Source organism: Scyliorhinus canicula, chromosome 11, assembly GCF_902713615.1.
Source record: "Scyliorhinus canicula chromosome 11, sScyCan1.1, whole genome shotgun sequence".
Lineage (NCBI taxonomy): Eukaryota > Metazoa > Chordata > Chondrichthyes > Carcharhiniformes > Scyliorhinidae > Scyliorhinus > Scyliorhinus canicula.
Genome location: NC_052156.1, coordinates 157,185,302 through 157,204,621, shown reverse-complemented (window position 1 = coordinate 157,204,621; position 19,320 = coordinate 157,185,302). Strand labels below are relative to the sequence as shown.

At 44.2% G+C, this 19,320-nt stretch overlaps 1 protein-coding gene across 4 annotated transcripts in view; it reads right to left on the bottom strand.

Annotated features, from left to right (window-relative positions):
* Positions 1 to 3,252: 3,252 nt before the first annotated feature.
* The window catches only part of LOC119973541 (interleukin-15 receptor subunit alpha-like), a 67,364-nt gene continuing 51,296 nt past the window's right edge, over positions 3,253 to 19,320 (bottom strand). For all 4 annotated transcript variants that reach the window (XM_038811826.1, XM_038811827.1, XM_038811828.1 and 1 more), the window contains 3 exons: positions 9,110 to 9,151; positions 6,263 to 6,341; positions 3,253 to 4,792 (listed from right to left, as the gene is read on the bottom strand). In XM_038811826.1, the coding sequence (XP_038667754.1) occupies positions 4,681 to 4,792; positions 6,263 to 6,341; positions 9,110 to 9,151 (233 nt within the window). In that variant the 3' untranslated portion in view covers positions 3,253 to 4,680. The remainder of the gene's footprint in view (positions 4,793 to 6,262; positions 6,342 to 9,109; positions 9,152 to 19,320) is intronic.

Genomic DNA, 19,320 nt, shown 5'->3' with positions numbered 1-19,320 from the left:
GGTCTCTGGGTTTATATTCTCTTTCTAACAGTTATTTTTTATGACTTTATTGTAAAGTAACTTTTATTTCACTTTGATTGTAAAAGGTACCTTTAATCTAAATTTTCTAATACAACTAAGTATTTATTTTGACTTGACCTCACCTCTCAGGTTTCTGATTACATTGTTTCCTTTGTGATGTTCAAAGTTCCTTTGTGATATTCAAAAATGCTTTGGTTTCAATAGAGGTGTGAATTTTGGTTTGGTTCCTGTCATTTCTATAGTTTTATTTTCGAATTGTGTCTCCAGCTCATAATTTTGACTTTGATTTTGGCTTTAAATTATGTTTCTCGTAGACTGATAGTCTCCAATTTTCTTTTAATTTTCCTGGTGTTAGCAGAATTTCACACCTAGAATTGTCACCAAATTCAACTGAACCTCATCCTTTCCTTTCCAGCTGTTTATTAAGATAGTTAATTTCAATGAAGGTGTGAAACATTGCTTTTAGCGTAATGCTAAAAATCCACTTGGTTATAACTTGAAAGGTTTACATTTATCACCCAACTAAAGTGAAACCCTCATCCATGCTTTTCCAGATGCTTACTAAGATAGTTAATTTCCATGAAGGTGTGAGCCATTGATTTTAGCTTCATACAAAAATCCTGTTTGGGAGAAGGAATCTGCATTTTATAATCCTGCTCTTTGCAGCTGCTATTAACCCTTTGTGGGATATTTCCCTACATTCTCTTGTGTTTCTCTCAGACCAGATTTTGCCAGACTTCCATGTTCCAAATGACACATCTTTCCATATTATCAATTACACCCTGCACCCCTATTTTCTTTAATTTGTTTTCAGTTTGTCTTTGAATTTTGCTACTGATCTTTAGCTTTTAATTTCTTTCCACCTAGCCTTCAATCTCAAAGCAGGTTCCTTTTTTTTTCATGTACTGAATGATCTGTTGAGCTGCTTGCAGAAAAATACTTTTCACTGCACCTTGGTACACGTGACAAACAAAATCGAGAAGAAAAAGTACTCGCCTATCAATCACTTACCTGTGACATTACACTGATGTTGTAGGATTGCTGCAACCTATCTCCCAGCTCTCCAGCCTTGGCCTGTTCCTGCCTCCACTGGCCTGTGGCTGTAGTTGGGGAAACAAGACACAGCAATATCTACCCTTCACCCACTGTGCAGCCCAGAAGCTAGAGGCTTCTGTCCAACAGCCTCCGCCAAAGGTTCCATAGCCAACATGAACTGCAAGGGGCATAAGGGGGCCCCTGTCTGGTCCCTCTCTGAAGGCAAAAATTCTCAGATCTATAACCATTCGTGAGCACTGCTGCCAAGGGCCTATGATACAGCACCTCTACCCACTTAGCATGTTCCTCTCCCAACCCAAATGGCTGCTGTTGAGTAGAGTCAAGAGTTCTGCTCCTTTTCACAAACACCTTTATTTTCCTTTAACACACACTGTACAAAACTCTTATCACCACATCACATGCTCCAAAGGCCACCTGAAGTCCCTTTACATATCAGTGTCAATTATTGGATACTTAACATAAATGAGACATCTAATTGGAATGTCTCCTAACCCATTCCTTAACAATCTCAGCAATGTGTAAACCAAGTAGTTCCATCCCACTTAGTCAAAAGCTTTCTCCGCATCCAGGGAAATAATTAACCCATCCAACACCTGCTATTGAAGACTTGGGATATCATCCAATAGCCTTCTGATATTATTGTTTGGGACACACTGCTCCAACCAGGGATCAGGCTATTTTGGATTTGGTAACGGTTTAATAAACAATCTGAGTATAAAATCCCTCAGGAAGCAGTGATCATAACATGGTAGAATTTAGCATTCAATTTGAGAGTGAGAAACTTGGGTCAGAAACAACTGTGCTACGCTTAAATAAGAGTAATTATAAAGGAATGAGGGCAGAGTTGGCTGGAGTGGACTGGGAAAGGAGTTTTGCAGGAAAGAGGGTTGATGAGCAATGGCAGACGTTTATGAGAATATTTCATGACTCACAACAAAGTTATACCCCAGTGAGGAAGAAGTATTCTAGTAAGGGGATAATCAATTGACCCTTTATGAACCCAGTCTGATCACCCAGGATGATCAATGGGAGAATTCCCCATAAATCGCCGTGCTAACAATTTGGACAGCAATTTCAAATCAAAATTCAGAAGTGAGATTGGCCTATAGGAAGCACACTCCTCTGGGTTCTTGCCTGTCTTCAAAATCAAAGAAATATTCACTTCTCCGACGTGCCTCAGATGGATGACAGTACATTGCAATTAACGGTTTATCGGCAAGTCCTTAAATTTCCTGTAAATCTCAAATCCAAAACCCCAACGCAACCAAAGATAAAAATCAATAGTTTTAAGACATTCCTCAACATGTGAGGACTCATAAGGCTGACACTAAGGTCATACCATCATTACCAACAGGAGATATACTGCTTGAAAAGGAGGACAAGAGATAAGCCAAAAAGGAGAATCGAAGCATAATGTTCCTCCCACACTTTGGACCTACGCAAGACCAAAACCTTTCACCCATCTCCAGGCAGTTGCACCACTCGATTTTATCATGGCAGATATTTAACACACGGCATAGCTACCATAAATGTAGGTCCCTGAGATTCTTGAGATAAAACATTCAGTATCGTGCTCAATTATTGATATCTCCCAATAAACATGGGTGTGATCAAACAGCCTCATGCCCGATTCGGTGACGCGACAAGGCCATTTCTCACTAGATTTGGAGCACCTCTCGTGTTCTAACAGGATCGTGTGAGGCCTTGCAGTCTGGATCATGCCCCTTGGTGTCCAAAGGTGTGTAGGTTAGGTGGGTTACAGGGATAGGGCGGGGGATTGAACCTAGTTCGGGTATTCTTTCAGAGTGCCGGTGCAGACTCAATGGGCCAAGTGGCCTCCTTCTGCACTGTAGAGGTTTTATAAGAGTCCACCTGTGAGGCTTCTCATTTCTACTAAACTTTCTGGAATTGATTAGCAGAAAGCATTTGGGTCCAAGCTTCAGGAAATGTCACTCCATTTTCCAACAATCCCCTCAGTCCACTCCAAACACAAACAGGCCAAATTTACCCATTACAGATCTGCTTTTAATCTCATTGCATTCACTGAGAAATAAAAATCTGTTTTGAATCTGGCCATTTGGACAGTTTCCAATGAATGGTGTTGACCTGTTCGCTGTTTCATGAATCTCGGGTTGAGTAATGTTTCCTCCGAAACAATGAATATTATCACACTGATTAAAGCAACTTATAAATTTATTTACAATTAAATAATATAATGAAGCACTATATATATTTACAGATATACATAAACGCACGTACAGAAAGTAAACCCTTAATAGAGCTTCAGATTGAATATGATATTCTAGATTTAACAAACCCCAAAGTTCAGCTTTCCGATGTGATAAATCCAATCAGCTTTGTATTCCTGTGAAACTTTTTCTTTTAAACAGCCCATCACGTACTCCTCAATAAATGAACCAGTTTTCAGTTCTTCGGAGGCTTCAGATTTTGGCAAGGAGCTGTTTGAAGCTCCTGCTTTTAAATGCTTAGATGTCAACTCCAATTAATGGTAACTCCTATGTCGAATTGCTCAAAACAATGTGCCTTGTTCTTATTTACAATAAACAATATTACAACAAATGTTCATAAATATGAAGGCCGAAACATAAATGTGTCCCTCTCAAATTATTACACAATGCAAGGACCCATTCCTTTCACATCAAAGCACTAATCCGCTAATTAAGATCAGGAAACAGGCCCGCTTAGCATCCCAGTCAAAACATATTGTCTGATTGACAGATGTCAGAGGTAGGTACTTTACTCAGAGAGGAGTAAGGGCGTGGAATGCCCTGCCTGCAACAGTAGTGGACTCGCCGACATTAAGGGCATTTAAATGGTCATTGGATAAACATATGGATGATAAGGGAATAGTGTAGCTGGGCTTTAGAGTGGTTTCACAGGTCGGCGCAACATCGAGGGCTGTAGGGCCTGTACTGCGCTGTAATGTTCTATATATGTTCTATGATTGTGAACAATGCCCTTTAAATACAAGAGCAGTCTTTGGGTTGCCACAGAATGCACCGTTAAAATTAAATAAAAATATTTTGAGGAAAAAGAATCTGTTCTTTGAAATGTCGTATAAAAATACAGAAATTCAGATGTGGCTCAATTTTTACTTTTGGGAAACTTAGTAGAAATATATATTTATCTCTATATATAATAATCAGAAAAATTAATTTCAAAGCATTGATCCTTCTACCCACCTGTTTGTCACTAATCTGATCTAAAGGAGAGTCGATGGGTTTGTAGCATGGCTTCATATTGAGAATAACATTCATGTCCATAATGGAAGTCCACAGGTTCATTCATTCTGTTGGTTGATCCATACATGTTAGTGATGGAGGCTTGGTGAGGAACCCAATTGCAACAGTCTAGCGTCTGTGGCCTACTCTCTTCTTGCTAGAAGGGACGGAGTGTATCCATATGGCTCAGAAAGAGGCAGGAAACAAAAGTAATTTAAAAAAGAAAATTGATGGCTCTGCTTAATGTACAAATACAAATTTTGACGTGTTCATCCCTTCAGCCACCCTTGGACTTGTCTCTGTATTTGCCCGTGCTGAATAGCCGTGGATAACACTGATCCGCCTCAATGGGTGATGAGGGTCAGCTTTCTGTTTCTTGCTGTAGAGGCTCAGTTTCATTTATATTTGTCACTGCTTGCACCTCCGTTGATGGCATTGGTGCTAATTCATATTCTTGTGACCTGGTACAGCTACTGAATAAAAAGAAAAGAAGGGTTTAGCGAGTAAAAGCATTTTGATAAGTTTTGTCACTCAACTGGATAAAGGGAGGGAGGGTGGGTAAACCCACCCACCCATTCAACCAGAAAAGGGTCTCTGATACACAGGAACTTATTCAAGATTCCTCCAGCCGTGCACTCCCCAGGTATCACCTGCCTCTCTTACTGTTCGCTTTTCTCTCCGACCTCTGCACTATTGGAGAGTGTTCTTTCACTGCCTCAAGTCTTGCCATTTTGCTGGGGGGGTCAGCCTTAACTCCGGTGTACCATCTAGAAGGCTATAGGTTCAAACCCCAATCCCACCAAAACAAGTAATCCAGGCTAATACTCCAGTGCAGTGTTGTACCGTTGAAAGTACCATTCTTCAAATGAAACGTAAATCCAGGGCTCTGTTCCGAGGGTCAGCGGGACAATGATGCTTTGTCCGAATTCCCCACTGGATGTATTAGTGATTTTCTTAACATTATGGCCCCCAGTTACTCCTGTTGCAACCACTGAGATTTTCAATACTGAGACAGATTGATTTGTGCTAGGTAAAGATATGAAGGCATCATGGAGCAAAAGTGAGCAAAGGGAGTTGGGGTTGAGATCAGCCATGATCTGATAAAGAGCAGACCATTGCAGACTGAGATGGGGAGTAATTTCTACAATCAGAAGGCAGTGAATCCTTGGAATTGTCAACCTCAGAGGCTGCGGAGGCTCAGTCATTGAGTATGTCCAAGGCAGACATCGATGGATTTCTAGATACTAAAGACATCAAGACGTATGGAGATAGCCCAGGAAAGTAGCTTTGAGGTAGATGATCAGCCTTGATTTAATCGAATGGTGCAGTAGGCTCGGTGGGCTGAATGGGCTACACCAACCCCTATGTTTCTAAAGAATAATAGAACAGGTTTGAATTGCTTCCTCCTGGCCCAAATTCTGTTTGATCTCAAATGAATGAGGTTATGCAACATGAGCCATAAAAATCTCCTAATTTGATACTGATTGAAGCTAAATCTCAACATGCCATTGCTTGGCTCATAGCCGGAGCAAAAGCGGCAGGGTAGCACAGTGGTGAGCACTGTTGCTTCACATAGCCAGGGTTCCAGGTTTGATTCCCGGCTTGGGTCACTGTCTGTGCGGAGTCTGCACTATCCCCCCGTGTCTGCCTGGGTTTCCTCCGGGTGCTCCGGTTTCCTCCCACAAGTCCTGAAAGACGTGCTATTAGGTAATTTGGACATTCTGAACCTGAACAGGCGCCGGAATGTGGCGACGAGGGGATTTTCACAGCAACTTCATTGCAGTGTTAATGTAAGCCTACTTGTGACAATAATAAAGATTATTATTAACTGTGCTGCCCCCGGGTCTAGTAGTGGAGTGTTCACTGTTGGAGTTTGGCATTGATTTTGGAGGCAGATATGCGACAAAAATAGTGATTCAACAAAGTGCCTCCACAATACTCACATTTTGTGTTGGAACACAATCACCCAAAGCAAGAGTAGAACACATATTGTGATGAAAAACAAGCTGCCTGCACTGGTACCTACAGTTAAGAGAATGAAAGACAATATTGTCAGGTCAGCATTGTTAAATGGGAAACTGCGTTAAGAATTCACACACCGCGGGAGACATGTAACAAATTAAGTTCAATTTTACTGTCAATTATGCTCAGGAAAACATGCCCTGGGTACGAAACAGAGGATGGAGTGCAGGAGGCTCCTGCTAACTGGTGTCTTTTTAAAAATTCTTTCAGGGATTTTAAAGATTAATTGCATAGCTGTGCCATTATTGCCCATCCCTAATTGCCCCTGAGAAGGTAGTGATGAGCCACCTTCTTGAAACCGCTGCAGTCCATGCGATGTAGGTACACCCACTGTGCTGTTAGGGAGGGAGCTCCAGGATTTTGACCCTGTGACACAGAAGGAACGGTGATGTAATTACAAATCAGGGTAGGGAGTGGCTCGGAGGGGTGGCATTCTCAAGTGCCTGCTATGTCCTTCTAGGTGGTGGAGGTCAGGGGTTTTGAAGGTGCTGTTCAAGGAGTGTTTGAGCGTTGTTGCTTTGCATCTTATAGATGGTACGCACATCTGCCGCTGGGCATTGGTGGTGGAGGGAGTGAATGATGTCCAAGGTGGTGGATGAGGTGCCAGTCAAGTGGGCAGCTTTGTCCTGGACGGTGTCCGGCTTCTTGGGTGATGTTGCAGCTGCACTCACCCAAGAACTCCTTTACATTGCCCCTGATTTCCTTTGACAGAGATTTCTACAAGCTAATGAGGCCCCATGTTCTTGGTTGCCTGCCTCAGTTACCAGCAGAAGGGGGATGTTTAGAAGGCCTCGGGCCTAGTGCCGAGCTCCTTTCTATTTGGAGGGACAGACTGCAGTATTGCTGAGTCAATCCTAGTGTTTTCTGAGCCATGGATTGGTTCCGGAGGCTTTCCACCTATAAGGCCCTGGCTGAGGCAGTAGAAATGGCCTTTTGTTTCCCACTAAGGACCTGCTAGAAGACAGGGCAGTCCCCGTGTAGTGTCTGGGACATTTATATTGACTGAACCACAAACACACTGGCGCTCAAGTATTTGGAGTTCAGGTAATTGGAAGCAGAGACCCCTTTGGTTACCCTCTGTTCATGGAGCCCGGGCACAGGCCCACATGAAGATTGGTCATTTTCTAAACATCGCATTGCACTGATAACATGTTGGGGAGCATGGTTATAATGTTTTAATTACTAAAAGCTGTGCTTAACCTGATCCCTCCCATTTAAGAACGTATCTCAGGTATCAGGAACCGCTCTAAATGCACATATCCCGAAGTGAATTAGAGGCAAGAAGTTTGTGCGAGGCTACAGTTAAGAGGCTGTGTTCGTGAGGGGCGTCTTGTGGCTGCAGCTGGGCCCGATCTGGCTCCTCCCTATCTACGTCTCATTTCTTTTCTCCCTCCCTACAAACCCAGACCCGATCCGTCGGTGCTGCATTTGACTTGCTTTCCGCTCTCACTCATGGACTGGGAAGAGTGGAACGTAGGAAGCTTAGGGGTGATCTTAGAGAGGTCTATAAAATAATGAGGGGCATAGATAAGGTAGATAGTCGACATCATTCTCCAAAGGTAGGGGAGTCTAGAACTGGAGGGCATAGGTTTAAGGTGAGAGGGGAGAGATACAAAAGAGACCAGAGGGGAAATTCTTCACACAGAGGGTGGTGAGCATCTGGAACGGGCTGCCAGAGGCAGTGGTAGAGGCGGGTACGATTTGTTCCTTTAAAAAAGTTAGTCAGTTACATTGACAGGGTGGGTACGGAGGGATATGGGCCAAATGCGGGCAAGTGGGACTAGCTTAGTGACAGAAACTGGCCGGCACGGACAAGCTGGGCCGAAGGGCCTGTTTCCATGCTGTAACCATCAATTTGCTGTCAATCTGCAAATTCTTCTGATGCACCCAAGGCAGGCGGCAAGATGGGAAAGTCTCCTGGTCAGCTCAGCCAGAAACCTGGAGTACCTGCAGTGCAACAGCCTCCTCGTGTTAAAAGACTCAATTTGCATACTCCTGCCAGGAACTGCACTCGGAGCATAGTCCCCACCCTCCCACAACGTAGCTTATTACAGGGGGGGATATTGAAACCATCAGGACCATAGAGGCTACATTCACAAGAGTAGGAAGCTGTAGTTATGATGACTATGCGCAAATAAGGAAAGCTCAGAAAAGCCTGATGGAGTAAAAGACCCTTTGGCCTATCCAGCCAGCTCCATTCAGGGCCTACATATTACTCAATCATGGGGCCTGTTGCTGGTTATTGATCCTACTACACCACAAGGAAAAGCTGCAGCCACAACAGGAACAATGGCATCTCCATCAGTGAATGAGTCAAGACCACCTGCTTAGCACCTTCAGAGGATACAGAGATAAGAATCTGCGGGGAAATGAGGGACAATTCTCTTTTATGCAGTGAGGTGGTCTGACGCAGAATGTACTTCAGGAAAGGCAGGTGGAGGCTGTTTCAACAGTAGCATTCAAAAAGGGAATTGGCCCAATATTATACTTACGAGTAAAGAATTTGCAAGGCTATGGTGAAAGAAGGGCAGGAGAGACAGGAACTAATTGGGCAGTGCTCCCAAAGAGCTAGCACAGACACGAAGGGCAGAACAGACTCCCTTTCTGGACGGGGCCAAAAAATGACCTTTTCTGTTTCCCTTTTGAAATAACTTTTATAAATTACATTTTTAGGTGAAATAAGTTCTGCCCAGTTGAGTGAGTTGGGGATATTTGCCCCATTTTCCTCTTGTTCCCTGAGAAATAAGCTGTCTTTGTTTGTGCCTTACCGACTATGAGTCCAATGTTTTTTCCAGCAGTTATATTGGTATCTGAATAATAATAAAAGAGAAGTACATTTAATACAATACCAATTGTCTACTGGAACAGTAGCATTACAAGGAGGAGAAACAAAACAAGCTGGTGAGCCAAAGGGCGAATTCAGATGATACTATAGAGCCCCCTCCAGTAGCCATGATCATCCCATGCAATCTTTGCCCCATTTTGCACTGGACTATGAACATAGAACATTACAGCGCAGTACAGGCCCTTCGGTCCTCGATGTTGCGCCGACCTGTGAAACCACTCTAAAGCCCATCTACACTATTCCCTTATCATCCATATGTCTATCCAATGACCATTTGAAAGCGTTTAGTGTTGGCGAGTCCACTACAGTTGCAGGCAGGGCATTCCACGTCCTCACTACTCTCTGAATAAAGAACCTACCTCTGACATCTGTCCTGTATCTATCTCCCCTCAATTTAAAGCTATGTCCCCTTGTGCGAGACATCACCATCCGAGGAAAAAGGCTCTCACTGTCCACCCTATCTAATCCTCTGATCATCTTGTATGCCTCAATTAAGTCACCTCTTAACCTTCTTCTCTCTAACGAAAACAGCCTCAAGTCCCTCAGCCTTCCCTCATAAGATCTTCCCTCCATACCAGGCAACATTCTGGTAAATCTCCTCTACTCCCTTTCCAATGCTTCCACATCCTTCCTAAGGGCAGGAAGATCGGAGGCACAATCCTCAATCCTTTTATTTTCAGGTTGCTGGCATTAAGGCAACTAAGAAAATATTATAAATCCTCCTGAGTCGGAAGGGGGGCATAAAAAAAGCTGCGACAGTAAACCCTGTGCCCCCACACAACCCCCAACTGTTGTCCAGTGATCCTTACTTGTATAGAATAGAATACAATATCTGCAGTGCAAAAGGAGGCCATTCCGTCCATCGAATCTGCATCGACCCTCCGAAAGAGCACCCTACCCCGGCCCAAACTCCTGCCCTATCCCCATAACCCCACCTAACCGTTGGACACTAAGGGGTAATTTAACATGGCCAATCCACCTAATTCTTGTTGGGCGAGGTTGTCTACCACAGAGGAAGAATCTGTCAAATTTTACTGTCTTAGTTTACAAGTTAAAACGGCGGCTCAATGAAGTATTGATGCTTGTGGAATTTTACACTGATACCATTCAGCAGCGCCAGAGTGCAGGGCAGACAACGGAAGTCTGGAAGGAAAAGGCAGAGAGGTTTGGAACAGAATCAAAGAAAAGGTCTTAATTTCACTGATACATGCTTGATTGTTTCAATCTGCCAATAAAAATTAAAGCTTTGCTGTGAATTTGTGAAAAAAAAGTCTACTTAAGTAATCCATGGCTGAGAGAGAAAATACTTACACATCAGATTTCCCCAAAGTGGTGAACGTATTGTATTAACCTTTCACCATGGATGTTACTGTATCATGCTGTTGCCCACGTGGGCTCCACCTATGGACCATTGTACGATATTACATGGAATGTATCAGGTTGATGCCCTTGTGGGCTCCGCCCCTGGCTCCGCCCCTTGAGGGGAGGTATAAAGAGCAGCAGCCCTGTAGGCGTCTCTCATTAGCAGAGCAGGCGCAGGCAGGCACTGTTCCAGTCGATTAAAACCACAGTTTACATCCACTCTCTGTTTCACGTGAATTGATCGTCACATCACCCATGCAGTACGTTACTGCTTTGCCCACTGACAGAAGGGTCCAGTAACTACTTCCACAACACTACTTGAATTGATCTCACCCGCTGGCAGTTATCTGGGTTGGAATCACACCCGTGTGCAGTATTCAAAATTAACATATTAATGTGAAAGCACTCCTGTAACTCTGGCCTCTGATTTTCATTATCCCTCCATTTTTAACCCTGCCTTCAGCTGCCCAGGCCCTGAACTCTGGATTACCCTTGTTAAAATCCTTCCTTCTCTCCTCCTTTACAAGGCCTGACACGTTCTCCCTGTCTACCTTCAGGATGCTCAAGCATCCAAGTCCAGCTCCCCGAGAACACAGGGGAAGAAATGGTCAGTGTTGGGCCTAACACAGGATCAGATATGACCTGTTTCACAGCTGAAAGGATGTTCAATGTCACGTTGACCCCATGTGGCTTTTGAGGTGGTCTAAAACAGGCCTCAGGCCTCCCCATGGGCGAATGAAGGGCCTAGTGCCGTTTTAGGGCCTCCAAGAGAAACTGCCCTGTCCTGAGAGAAGTAGCTAGGCTTCAGTTAAGAATCAGCTGTCACTGAAAAGGTAGGCTTTGATTTTTTTAAATGCAAACACACGTGGGATGGGAAGAAGCAGCAATTCTCCTCACAGAATTCCAACTACCACCCCCCGACATCTGCCACATCATTCACCACTCCTCTCCCTTACCTAGGAGCTGCTTATACTTAGCAATAATGAATTTGAAGAGGTACTTGAAAACTTCTGTCATTTTGGGCATTGGCTTTCATAATTCCCTTCCAAGTAGAATCCTCCAGCTGAGGCTGATGAAAGGCAGCTGGTTTCTACAGATGCACACATTCTCCAACAGTTTGGTGGAATAATACTCGGAAGTGAAAATTCTCACTATCTTTTCCTCCATCTTTAATTCAAGGTCATTAAGGCGAACTGCGCTATCTCCAACGAGTTAAGGCAAAAAAACCAGATTAGACCCAGAATTGTCAGTAGAATTGTCGTCCACTCACGACACACACACAAACACACATTAATAGAAGTTCTGGAAGCGAATCTTGCACCAGTTACCTCATGGCTTTCACACATTTAAAGCAATTTGCCTGCAAATTCGGTGAAGGTGAATGTGTGACTCATCCAATTTACTCAGAAGGCCCAATTTTAGGCCACGTTGAGTGTGTACCCCAAAATCTCTTTCCACCCTCTTTAGTTTTGGGAAGAGACCCTGCTTCAGGTTACATAGAAACAGACATCGAAAATAGAAGCAGGAGGAGGCCATTCGGCCCTTCGAGCCAGCTCTGTCATTCATTATGATCACGGCTGATCATCAAGTTCAATACCCCGATCCTGCCTTCCCCTATATCGCGTGATCTCTTTAGTCCCAACAGCTATATCTAATTCCTTCTTGAAATTTCTCAATGTTTTTGCCTCAACTACTTTTTGTGGTAGTGAATTCCAGATTCACCACTCTCTGGGTGAAGGAATTTCTCCTCACCCCAGTCGGAAAGGGTTTACCCCTTATCCTCAAACTATAACCCCTAGTTCTGGACTCCCAACCAAGGGGAACATTCTTTCTGAATCTACCTTGTCTAATCCTGCTAGAATTTTATGGGATGGATTCTCCACTGCTGGGATTCTCTGTTGCGTCAGCAGCGTACCACGCCACAGATCCCTGCGATACCCCGCTAGTCACTGACTGCCAATTGGAAAAAGATTCATTTATTCCATTTTGTGAGGTTTCTCAAGAAATGAGTGGAAGAATGAGAAGGATTTAGCAAACCCCGTGCAGAAGGAGAAACGTCCCAGCCTCCACCTGCCAACAGTCTTTGCAAAATACTGTTGCGCCCTTTGTGGAGGCAGATGGAGAAATCCCAGACACAAGAGTAAGAATCTGACCAGTTGGGAGGTAGATGGGCTTGGGAACAGAAGGAGTCCTGAAGTTCTTGTGCGGGTCCGAGAGACCTGTAGCAAGGAAGAATAACACAGATGCACCAGAGGGAAGGGAGAGGCAAGTAACAGAATTATAAAAACAATCAAGGGAGGCAATGGCTCAGTGATATTGTCACTGGGCTACCAAACCAGAGATCCAGGGTAATGCTCTGGGGGCCCTGGTTCGAATCCCCCCTTGGCAGATGGTGAAAGCTGAATTCAATTTTTAGAAATATGAATGAAAGAAGTCTAATGATGGAACTATCGTCGCAAAAACCTATCTGGTTCACTAATGTCATTTATGGAAGAAAACCTGGTCTGGTCTTTGTGTGAGTCCAGAACCCACAGCAATGTGGTTGACTCTTAAAATGCACTCAAGGATGAGGGATGGGCAATGAAATGGGCTCAGCCAATGATGCCCACATTCCATGTATGAATAGAAAAGAAATCAGAATATATAACCTGGCAGCTTATTCCTTATTTTACCAACTTGTTGGTTATGGCTTAAATCCAACTATTATTAGAGTTGGGATGAGCTTTATAATAGTCAGCTTGGACTCCTGCTTTTTGAGGCAGTGTGAAGGAAAAGCAATGTCTCCAGCTCAAGAGTTTGATCACAGTGTGTAATTGAGAGAAATTCTTCACTTTATACCAATCTATCTTCCATTGACATGGCACATGGGGAGTTAAGATATTTTTGGGACCGGCAGTGTTGGAGGAAGGGGAATTAATGGAACCAATCGGGAGGGGAGAGGAGGCACATGGGAGGGGGAGGGAGAGAGCAGAGGAAGGGGCTAGAGATGGATAAGAAGAGTCGGAGCAAAGGAGACTGGGAATGGGGAGAGGAGAAGAGGTGGGAGATACAAAGGGAGAGAGCAGTGCGGAAAAGGGGATAGGGATTGGGGATAGGGATAGGGATTGGGGACGGAAAGAATTGAGGAGGGAGGAGAAGAGGAGGTAGTGGAGAGTGTGAGAGTGTGTAGAGGGGAGGGTAGAGTGGTAGCAGGGGTAAAGGAAAGAAGGGAAGGAAGGGAAGTGTGGAGGAAGAGGGAGGAGGAGATCATGAGGATCAGGACAGATGGAAAGAATGAGTCGGAAAGAGGAAAGGAGAGTGGGTGTGGATGGAGGAGAGGGTTGAGTAGAGATGGAGAGAGTGATTAGGGATTGGGTGATGTGGAGGAATGAGGGGACAATCACTTGCAAGGAACGTTGCCATGCTCTGCGACTTTGTTCTATAGCCGGACCTGTAATTAAGCTTTAAAAAATGGTCACTTGTGTACTCCAACTTGGTATCAAGTCGACCATAGAATCATAGAGTTCCTACAGTGCAGAAGAAGGCCATTTGGCCCATCGAGTTTGCACAGACCCTCTGAAAGATCACCCTCCTAGGCCAACTCCCCCGCCCTACCCCATAACCCTGCACATTGATCACGACCAACCCACCTAACCTGCACATTTTTGGACACTAAGGGGCAATTTAACATGGCCAATCCACAAAACCAACTTTGTGATTTGAACCAACAGATAGTAGAAGTCGTTGCGATTTTTCCCATTTTAAAGTATGGGTTGGCGAAATTGGCATGTTACACAAATACAAATACAACTGGAGAGATTCTCAAGGTGCCATGACCTCAGACCTCAGACCTTCAATTTCTTCTGGCAGGCTCTGCCACATAACATGTTGCAATCGCAAATAAGTTCACAGCGAGACCACACACTGCGGATCATTTTCAGATATAGCCGGCAGCAGGCGGGTGGTGGGTGGAGTGATTTTGCCACCTGACCAATGGTATTAACGAGAGGCTGCGACCATTTTTATAGCAATAAAAGACAGCTTAATGATCGAGGAGGATGTGAAACCCAGAGATTCCTCAGCAATGTCCAGCTGGAAGTCATTGTTTCCTGCCATAGAATCCCTACAGGGCAGAAAGAGGCCATCTGGCCCATTGAGCCTGCACTGACCCTCCAAATGAGCACCCCACCTAGGTCCACTCCCCTATCCTATCCCCACAACCCCCCTAACCCCACTTAACCTGCACATCTTTGGACACTAAGCGGCAATGTAGCATGGTCAATTCACCTAGCCTGCACATCTTTGGACTGCGGGAGGAAACCAGAGCGCCCGGAGGGAACCCACGCACACACACGGAGAAAATGCGAACCCCACACAGTCACCCGAGGCCGGAATTGAACCCGGGTCCCTGGCATTGTGAGGTAGCAGTGCTAATCACCGTGCCACCATGCAGGTTTTGGTGGCAATCCTGATGGCTGGACATGGCAAGGAACCAGCTGGAAGTGGAAGATTTTGTGAAGACATGAAAAATACTCCCGGCCCTGCTGAAATCACTTTACCAGCTCCCTCCAGTTTCCTTCTGGCATGGTCCCTTTAAGGACTACCAGCTGGGATATTCAGGGATCATAGGCAGGTAGGAATAGGAGAAGGCCATTCATCCCCTCTAACCTTCTGCTGTTCAACGAAGTGATGGCTGAGCTGGCAGTCCCACTAGGCAGACCACATGCTCCTCCCAGGAGACCATGGAAGGTGTGGCAGGGACTGATATCTGGTGTAGGACCCCAAATAACAGATTTTGTTAATGTTCATGACTGTTTCAGGCATGACAGTTTGGGTTCCCCATCCTGAGTCCCACACAAAAGTTAACCCGGGATGACCAAGTATTTTTCTAATATTTGTTTATTTGCAAGTTTCCCTGCTTTCCAGGGCATTAGGCAGGTGAAAATTCCTCCCACTATTTTTAAGTTAAAATAAGATTACAGGCGGTGCTACATCTGAGCTTGACGAAGTTTTCATTTTCACTGCCATTACTGTCATTGATTCAGCTTGGATTCAGATTTTAGCCACAAGTCCTGAAAGACGTGCTGTTAGTTAAATTGGAGATGCTGAACTCTCCCTCCGTGTACCCGAACAGGCGTCGGAATGTGGCGACTAGGGGCTTTTCCCAGTAACTTCATTGCAGTGTTTGTCTTGTTACCTGTGTGGTAGGTAACTCGTACTACTCAATCCTTGGTTGATGGTGAGGTCTTTTGAATCTCGATGAAGAAGACTCAAATTCGTCCAGTAACAACAACGTTTTATTGAGTAACTATAACAACAAGTACATGACTTTTTTACTTTAATTTTGATACGAGTGATAAGGTTACCAAGATCTAACAACAGTGACTATACGTAACTCCACTAACTATCTGAACTATTCTGATATTGCCCTGATCACAGTGCACCCAAGAGAGAGACTGGCGAAGACCCAATGTGGCTGCCAATGTGGCTGTGGTCCGGCCCTCTAGTGATCACATGGTGCTACTGATTACTCATTAACCCCTTGTGTACATGCACATACAGAAACCACTACATCCCCCCCCCCCCTCTTTATTGTGGTACATATTTTCTGTATGTTGTAAAGAAAATTGAACAAACATAATGAATGCAGTTAACTGGAGACAGGTAAGCCAAATAAGGCTGTGTACAATCTGTGATGATAATGAGGACTGTTCAAAGCCAATTAATGTTTAAAGAGTCAAATCTTAACAATAAAATTTGTGAGTCCAAACTTTATGAATTTGATCAGTTGGGTTGCTTTCTACTTCTGTCGTCGAGGTGGCAATGTTGATGTCGTTATTTTGTTGTGAACATCATCAGTGTTCATGTGTGGAAGTGACCAGCAAGTCATCATAAGGTGTTCGAATGGTTGAAGCAGCTTGTTGTCTGCCCAGGACTTTTTTTTTGCACTTGCGGTATTGACTCCGTGCGCCCTCGTTCTTGAAAGCTGGCTTGGTTGCTTGCTGTGGTGCAGATATGAAATCGAGAGATTTGTTGTCATGGAATGGAATGTTTGTCGTCTTACCACTGTTTTGAACTGTGTCCTTTATGTGTGGAGTTGTGACATGATGTACAGGTCATTGTTTCATTGCTGTTGCTTTTGCGGCTTCTGTCTTTGTTGATATCGTTGTTGTTCTTGTTGTTGTTGTTACAATTTTGCTCACTCACTGTACCGTGTGTATTATTCGAGTCATACTCAAAGGTGTTTGTGTCAGTGCCGTTTTTGGTAGCCGACGTTTCGTTGAGCCTTTTTTCTTGAGAATTGTGAGAATGATCTGATGTTGCATTGATGTTGGTGACATCAGTCATTTGTGGTGGATTTGATTGCTCATCTTAGCTTCCCTGGTGTTACTCTTCTGTAAACATTTCCGATACATTTGAATCATCTGTGATCTCTTTATGCTCCTCTTCAGGAGTTATTTCCGGTTCATTTGAATCACCTTTGGTTTCTTGGTGCTCCTCTTCTGGAGTCAAAATCTTCAAGATTTCAATTGACGTGGTCTCACTGGACCCAAGAGTAGACCTACTATGTGCTTCTGTACAGATGAGCTGAGATCTGTCAGTCTCGTTGTGATCCTGCACACTGTGTATGTCGAGTGTGATCACTGTGTCACTGTTTTTCCACACAGTGGGTAGACATTCAATGTCTTCTTGTAGGTTCCATGAGCTGGGTAGACTTTCATAGTCTGCTGCTGGTTGCTCATAAAAGGCGGATAGACAATCATAGTCTTCCTCGTGCACAGTTGCCACTCCAGAGTCTTTAATTGCGGCCATTCTGGAGTCTGTCACCAAGCTACAATTGATCGTGCATCAATTTATTGCAGTAAGATTTTCTAAAAGATGGACTCCAAATCAAACCACATCGTGCACGATCAATTGTACAAAGACTAAGGTTGGATACAACTGTGGCTTTATTGCAGCAAGATGGGTGGCCTCCCACAGCAGCTGGCGAAATGGCTGCTGAATAGAGGTCACGCATATTTATACTCCTCCTACTGGGCGGAGCCAGCAGGCAGGGGCTACCGGCGAACCTGTAGTACAGGTCCTATCTTACATCACCTAATACAGGTGTAACAGTGGTTTACCACAATACGCACGGAGGCAGATGGCATGGCTGAGGTATAAAATGGATGTTTTCAACTATCTTTACCAAGGAAGAAGATGCTGCCCAGGTCGTGATGAAAGAGAAGGTAATTCAGACAATCGAGGGATTTAAAATTGGTAAGGAGGAGGTAATGGATAGGCTGTGTGTACTTAAAATTGATAAAGTACCAGGAGAAGATGAGATGCGTGCCACGATCGTGAATTAAGAGTGGAAATTGTGGAGACATTGACTCAGAGGACTGGAAGATTGTAAATGTTAAGCCCTTCTTCAAAAAGGTGTAAAGATAAACCCAGCAAATACAGACCAGGCCATTTAACTTTGGTGGTGGGGAAGCTGTCAGACACGATGATCTGGGACAAAATTAATAGTCACTCCGGCAAATATGGGTTGAAAAATATGGAAAAGTCAGCAGAGATTTGTTTAACTGACTTGCTGGAATTTTTTGATAAGTGCAATACTGTTAATGTGGACTTTCAAAAGGCATTTGATACAGTGCCATCCTGCAGTCTTGTGAGCAAAGTTATAGCTCGTGAAATAAAAGGGACAGTAGCAACATGGGTCGACCATAAGATAAAATCAAATTACTGCAGGTGCTGGAATCTGAAACAAAAACAGAAAATGCTGGACAATCTCAACAGGTCTGACAGCATTTCTGAAATAAACATTGGCTGAGTGACAGGAAACAAGAGTAGTAGCAAATGAATGATTTTCTGGCTGGAAGAAGGTTTATAGTGGAGTTCCCCAGCGGCCCCGAACATTTCTATTTTAACCTAAACTTTGGCATACAGTGCACAATTTCAAACTTTGTGAATGTTACAAAACTTGGAATTATTGTGAACTGCAGGGAGTACAGTGTAGCATTTCAAATGGACAAAGACACGCTGATGGAATGAGCAGACAAGTGGCAAGTGAAATTTAATGCAGAGAAGTGCAAAATGTTTCATTTTGGTGGGATGAACGTGGAGACAAATAAGGGCATTCGACTCTAAAGGGGGTGCAGGAGCAGAGGAATCTGGGTGAGTGTGTACTTAAATCACTGCATGTGGCAGGACAGGTTGTGAGTACGGTCAATAAAGCATTCAGAGCTTTATCAATCGGGTCATAGTGTACAGAAGCAAGGCACATTATATTAAACTTGTATCAAACACTGCTCTAGCCTCAGCTAGAGTATCCCCTCCTGTTCTGTTCTACGGAAGGATGTGAAGGCATTGTTAAACAGACATCGTGGACGCCATTTGATGGCCACGCTGCACCAAAAAGCAACTAGGCCGGTGCAGTGTGACTGATAAAAGCCGGGAGACCTGATCCCAGGATCTATGCGGCTCGCAACACCTCACAAGGTCCATTGTGGGGGGGGGCAATAAAGATTCTTCTTCTTATTAATATGGGAGACCAGCCAGAAATGCATTGGATAAGCCAAATCTAGAAGGAATGAATGAACCCAGACAATTATAATTGAAAACATATTTGAATGTGGTGATGACGGGGGCACTAAAGCCTTGTCTGATCATCTCACGTGGTGTCCATGGATACCTTTGCACCAGGAATTACCAGGACTTTGAGTGGGTGACCTGGCTAATTATCTTTCCCATTCCCTTGTTCAGGGCACCAAGATTAACTGGAGCACCAGTAGCTTCCTCAGGGAAGTA